Source organism: Stegastes partitus, unplaced genomic scaffold (assembly GCF_000690725.1).
Source record: "Stegastes partitus isolate 25-593 unplaced genomic scaffold, Stegastes_partitus-1.0.2 Scaffold1931, whole genome shotgun sequence".
Lineage (NCBI taxonomy): Eukaryota > Metazoa > Chordata > Actinopteri > Pomacentridae > Stegastes > Stegastes partitus.
In genome coordinates this window covers 23890-30473 of record NW_007579662.1, presented here as the reverse complement: position 1 = coordinate 30473, position 6584 = coordinate 23890, and the positions used below count along the sequence as shown (strand labels likewise).

Below are 6584 nucleotides of genomic sequence, written 5' to 3'. Positions count from 1 at the left end.
TCTGTCATGTTTCCATGTTGAAAACAGCATCACAATGTCCCTGTAAACCGGTAACTATGGCTGTGGATATTATGCTAAAGATACCACGTTACTGGCTTCATGTGTCCCAAATATATTTCCAATCATCATATGTTTGCCGTTTATTTTATTCCTTTAATGTCACTCCTTTCCAGTGACAAGCTTCAATCCTAGTCTTATGCTTTCACCCAGCCCACGAAGTTGCTTGTAAAGCGCTTGCTTGTCTATGTTTGATGCATTTTAAGCATAGCTTTAAAAGAGAAACAGAGATGCCAGTCACTTAGATCAAACGGTGACGCCTGAAACATGTGGAGGTTTGTACACACCAGGAGATCAATAGGCAGACAGACACAACAGCCTGCTTGCTTTATCTGCTTGTAGATAGCACTTTTTAACTCCATTTCCCTGCACTGCTGCAACAACAAACAGAGATGGTGCTACGAAGTGTAAACAGGTGTTTTACATACCTCTCCCTTTACCGGGATTCTTGTGAACGCTCTGATTATTAAATGTAGATAAATAATGCTTTGTGATGACAGTTTTGTTTAGTTTTAACAGGTAGTACTGAAGTGTAGGTGTGGATTTTTATTTTTCATGCTTCGCGTAGCATCCTCTTTGTTTTTCAGGTCATCCTGATTTCAGAATTCAGTCTTGCCTGAAACTTGTGGGTTGAAGGTTTGGTGTGTGAAAGTCTCAAGCTCTGTTGAACCAGCCATTAATTACAACATCTTCCTGAAGACATTTTTTATGACTGTATAATGTCACATTAATTCTGCTTTTGCCAGCACTGCTCATTCTTCACACCAATGAACGGCGACTGGTGCAGTCATTTTTCTTTTTATGCATTCAGCATTTAATACTGATCAGGCAAGAAATTACGCATGTATGAGAGTGTATGTAGCTTCATTATGTGTAGTATATGAATATATATATATATAGTGAGATGACAAGTAAGCACTGCTTATGTCTCATCCACACGTTGTTCAATGCATTTTTTATTTGTTTTGGCTACGTTTGAGACACTTCTTTTAATTTGTTGAGATTTTTTGCCTTCTCACTTGAGATTCATCTGTAAAACATGACACTCACTCTGTCATTATCTGGGTTGATCACCAGTGGATTTTATGTATGCAAGTACAATGTCTGTTGTTTTACAGGGAGGAAAAGTCCTACTACACACTGAAGGCCCAGGTTGTTGACATCCATACGGGCGTCCCCCTGGAACCAGAGTCCGAGTTCATCATCAAAGTGCAGGATATCAACGACAATGAGCCGCGGTTTCTAGATGGACCCTACAGCGCCAGGGTCCCGGAGATGTCCCCAACAGGTACTGCTGCTTCAGACTGAGGTGCAATGATCTAGAAAATATTCAAACAGCAGCACTGACAACACAAGTAAAGGATTCTAAGTAAGAAAAATGTACCTAAAATTCTGAAAGTGAAAGTCTGAATCCAAAAACAGGCCCCATAGGGGTGTTAAGTTCTATGTGAATATGCTGTTTGTGTTATTTATACAGTAACATTATATTGTTGCAGCAGATTTTTAAAATTTTATTTCATTTTATGCAGGGCTGCAACTAATCATCATTACATTCTGGATTTATCTTCTAAATATTTTAGATTTACAATGCATTTAAATTATCTGAATGATTCTAAATAAAAGGTAGCAAAAACTAACATTTGCAAAACCGGAACCATGAAACGTTTTTTGCATGCAGAATCGTGACTTTCCAACTTTCAGAGAGTCCATAAATGCACCGTGTATGACATGCACTTGTATCAGGAAAAATTATGTTTTACCAAAACTCATTTTATTCTCCATTTTGCATTTTAGAAAATATGCCAAAAATATACTGTGTGTACTACATTCTATTAGAAAAACAACAGCGTTCCTCAGCAAAGGGTCAAAAAGCCTCCAAAGTGCAGTTTAAGACTCTCGCTTTATGTTCTCATGCAGCTTATTCATGGAAATATCAGGAAAACAAGATTTAGTCATTTAATCAGCAACATTACAAGATCCAGAGGTCACAAGCTGCAGGCCTTTGCTGATCATTCTTAAGTTGTTAATAAGAATGATTTATTTTTATTTATTTATTTTGCATTCAAACCCATCAGAAACTTGTTGAACATTTTTTTTAACCATATGTGTTCTCTTGTGTGATGTACAAGTGTTAATTGTTTTTTTGTAGGATACCATATTTTTCAAACCCATTGGGCGATTTTGAGTTCCAGAGGGTTAGATTAAAGAAAACTACAACAAAAAAAATGTGGTGCATTTATGCCACCAAATGAAGGGTCAGAAAGCCACAAAACCATCAGGATTTATACCATCAGAGCAACAAATCTCCACAGACCAGGTCTTCTGACAGCTACAGTGGAAACAATGAAGGAAGAACCGTGCATGTGTTGCATGGATTGAAGAGATTATCATCATCCCAGGGGATCAACACTGAAAGAAAGAAAAGGATTCAATGAAGCACTGAAAAACCCCTAGCCATCTGCATAAAATTTGGACACCATATATATATATTTAAGACGCTTTACATTATGATTGCAACTGCTCTACTAGAGTTTATGGCGCGCAAAGTGCATTTTCAATTTTTGCGGATGTTGTAAAAAGAAAAAAAAAAGGTGGTGGGGGGGAGTGATAATTCTTCTTTATTATTAAGGTTGTAGTGGGTAGCGGCACACTGGACTGCAATACATGTAAAAGATTATCTAATATTATATAACTGTTGTATTGAATGGCATTAGAGTTCACAGGTGTACCTAATAAAGTGACCAGTGAGTATAGTTGTGGCTCCCGCAGTAGCACGGACAACCACAGTTTACTAAGCCAGACTTAGTAGTCCATCTGTCTGCTAAATACCATTACTGAGAGGTAATTTAACAGTCAAGGTCTTTAGGCCTTAAGCTGTTAATGCTACAGTTAAGGCCCAAAGTGCTCCAAGAGAACACAAGCTTGACCCCACTACGTCTCTGTTGCACCGTAATACAGCATCAAACCGTATAGCAGATTAACTGTGGCAGCAAACAGCACAGGCATCCATATGATAGAAACATAATCCTGTGAGAAGCTGTTGACTAAGAATAGACGCAGTCATGTTTTTTCATTATAAAGCATGAGGTTTGTGACTTTTCACGGAGTCACAGTCGACGCCTGTAGTGCTTTTGGAAACATGTGCATTTGTGTTTTGAAGCTCTGCGTTGTTTCTAAACCAAATGATTCTTTAAAGTGCAATTGTACTGGGAAATTGAGGTTATTTAGGAGGAATAATGGCACACATTTAAATGAAAATCATCGGCAGTGGCTTTAATCCCTTTGCACATCAAGACATTTACATTTTAAGTCTGAAAAATACTCATAACTGTAACGAGCATCATAAAAGCAGCCAGAGAACAAAAAAACAGAGATCACAAAAAAGATTATTAAAACAATCAGGTCACAAAACACAAGGGAAACATAAAGCGGATCATCAACGGAGCCACGTATGAAACTTTTATAAAGGCCTTTCAATAAAAGAATGCTTTAAGAAAAGACTTAACGGATACTAAAGATGCTGCCTATCTAATCTCAGTATGCACACTGGTCCACAGTTTGGGTGCTGCAACGGCAACGGCTCAAACCTTGGAACCACCAGTCGAATCCCATTTAACGATCCAAGAGAGTGCCTCTAGATGTAAGGAGTTTAAAGGTCTTCAGCATAATTTGCAGCAAGGCCATTTATTGCTTTAAGAGTAATTCATGCAATTTGAAATCAATGCAAAACTTCACAGGCAGTCAGTGTAGATTAGCCAATAAAGGAGTGATCTGTTTATATCTCTTAATGCCAGCTATGATCCAGGCAGCAGCGTTCTGAACCAGCGGACACTGTGGATCGTTGTGGATAGCAGAAAAGGAGACAAGCATGGAAACAAATTTGAGATGTGTAGAGATAAATTGGACATACTGGTTCGATAAAATATATGTAGCATGGTTCAGAAATGGTTTGCAAAGAGGCAAGTTGTTGGCAAGGTATTGAAGATACATCCTGTAGTGTGGTGCATAATGTGGTAGAAGTTGTAAAATATCTGTACATTAAACAAAGAAGTTCAGCTTTGTTTTTTATGCACATACAATTTAGGGCACTGTGTTTACTGTACAGACAATATTTTTGAGTTATCTGTACTTCTTGCCATGGCTGTTCTGTTTCCATCGAGACTTTATATTGCATTGAAAAATGAGCCCACAGTGAGTACAAGCGTAACAAAAATCATCCAGAAACTGCATTGAGTTCAGAAGGTTTAGACAGGGTTTGCCTTAGAAGACAAATAGCCACCATTGTGATGTTGTGCATAACACCATATACTATGTCTGACAGGCGTGTTTTTCTGGGGAGAAAGCAAACGTATGCTTACATAACTTGTGCATATGTCTCTTTTTTTGTTCAGGAACCTATGTCACACAGGTGACTGCCGCAGATGCAGATGACCCCACGTACGGCAACAGCGCTCGCATCGTCTACAGCATCCTCCACGGCCAGCCCTACTTCTCCGTGGACCCCAAGACAGGTGAGACGATAGCAGCACTCAAACTTTTTTTCATTACAACCTCCATGACAAACTAAGAATTTACTTATACAGCCGTACGAACAGAAGTGTGACTTTTCCATGAACCCACAGCTCACACTCCCAGCTGCACTCGCTCCCCACTAGACAGCGTGAAATTCAACTGGTCATGACACAGCGAGGGGTTCTGAGCTTCTCTTCAGTCCTGCACCTGAATGCTAAAACAAGTACCAAAGGGACGTAAAGATTTTCAGTCTTTTGCCGACGACATCTTAGCTGAGGAGTAATTACTCTGAACGCAAAGTGTCATGTTTCATTTTCGCCCAGAGGAACAGCCTTCCTCACCATTCAGCCTCCTCGTAAAGCGCCGACTGCAAAGATTCAGTCTTGAAGCAAAAGAAGTTGAAGTGGTGAGACGATCAAACTGGCAGAAGTTTGGAGGACATCACTAACTATGGCCTTCTTTCTCTGCTGCTTTTACATTTTCATCCATTGCAAACTGCCCTCTTGAACCTTTGGTGTCTGTTTAGAATTCTAGCATCCGACAAATCAAAGCGTGGCATCAAACAAACGCCCTTTACATAACTTTAGAAAGGTGTGTTTAGTGCACAGATACATGCAAGATGTTGCCTTGGTCCAGACCTTCCACTCTAACTGATTCTTTTGGCATCTTCACATGAAAACGTTGGTTTCTCTGGAGAAAAAATAACTGATCGAATGAGTGAGAGAGGTAAATATTCGCTAACTATTCTATGGGAAACACCTGTGCTGTTGTCAAGCTGTACGCCAGAACCAGGGAGGAGTCATACAAAACGGAACAAAAAGAAGAATGAGAGAGTAGTGAAATGGTTTCTTTTACTTTGCTCCACTCGTCTTTTGAAACCCCACCAAAACCAGTTTGTGAACGTGGCTTCACAACATGTTGACTCAGATGTATTAGATTCAGGTCGATACATTGGTCTCTAGGGATTGTTTAGGAAAAAGCGAATCCCCTCTGCAATGGAAATCGGCTAGCATGCAGGCAATATCAGACTGACGGTAGAAAGGGGGGTGTAGTGAGTTGATAATTCTGTTTGATATAAGGCAATGTAAGAAAATGTAAATGTGACATAAATTTCACAATCTCCCCATTCTGCACGAGCATGCAGGCTCGTTCATGCATGGAATACAAAGATAGGATCTACTGTGCATGTATGCAATCGGACTCCAGGAGAAAAATAGCAGAAACTATGCGACCATGATGTCGGCTATCGTCCGCGTGCTCGTCCAGAATGAAGCATATTCAAGGCTGACGGCAAAACGATCATTAAAATCTGCTCCTAATGTCTCTGCATTGACCATTTTTCTGCCCTTGTGTCAGGTTTGACACCTAATTTGCAATGTATGCTGTTGGGTGACCGTGACACCACCCATATTATAACTGGCCTCCTCGTTCAGCAGCTAACCAAAAACCTCACAATGCCGTCATGAAAAAAAGTCTCAAAATGTCTTTAGATGTGGCACCCATGACCCAAAACACTGACCACTCGTAGTAAACAACTTTCGTTACCTCATAACAACAGCCTGTGATGTATCAGACAATAAGAGTAGTCAGCGAAGAAATAGTCTTCGACAAGGGCGAGCACCTCCCAACTGTGGGCTGAGGAGAGACAAGGCGACAGGGTGTTGAGGGATGTGCTGCAACCAATCTGATTCACACTAGCTTCAACTCATAACGTACAGGACTTAAAGGATCTGCTGCTAATGTCACCTTCAGAGGTCTTGTAGCGTTCAGGTCTCAGCAGGTAGAAGGTGTTTTGGCAGCACATAAAGAGGAGCTATTCAGGGAAGATGTCATCTGAGCCTCTGATACTGTCAGGGAGTGTTTTGCTTCATCTTAAAGGAATCAATAGACATTTTTGGGAACTTGGCTTATTCTCTCTTTACGCAGAGAGTCGAATAAGAATGATAAAGCACCTCTGATACAAATTTACGTAATGCAGGCGGAGCAGTTCTTTCCAAAAAATGATTCATTTGTTA

The 6584-nt window shown here is 40.1% G+C and overlaps 1 protein-coding gene across 1 annotated transcript in view; it reads left to right on the top strand.

Moving 5' to 3' along the window:
* The window catches only part of LOC103373228 (cadherin-12-like), a gene marked incomplete at its 3' end in the record, with an annotated part of 57471 nt that overhangs the window by 28019 nt on the left and 22868 nt on the right, over positions 1 to 6584 (top strand). Inside the window, exons 3-4 of the mRNA XM_008303071.1 lie at positions 1176 to 1345; positions 4449 to 4568. Of these exons, the coding sequence (XP_008301293.1) occupies positions 1176 to 1345; positions 4449 to 4568 (290 nt within the window). The remainder of the gene's footprint in view (positions 1 to 1175; positions 1346 to 4448; positions 4569 to 6584) is intronic.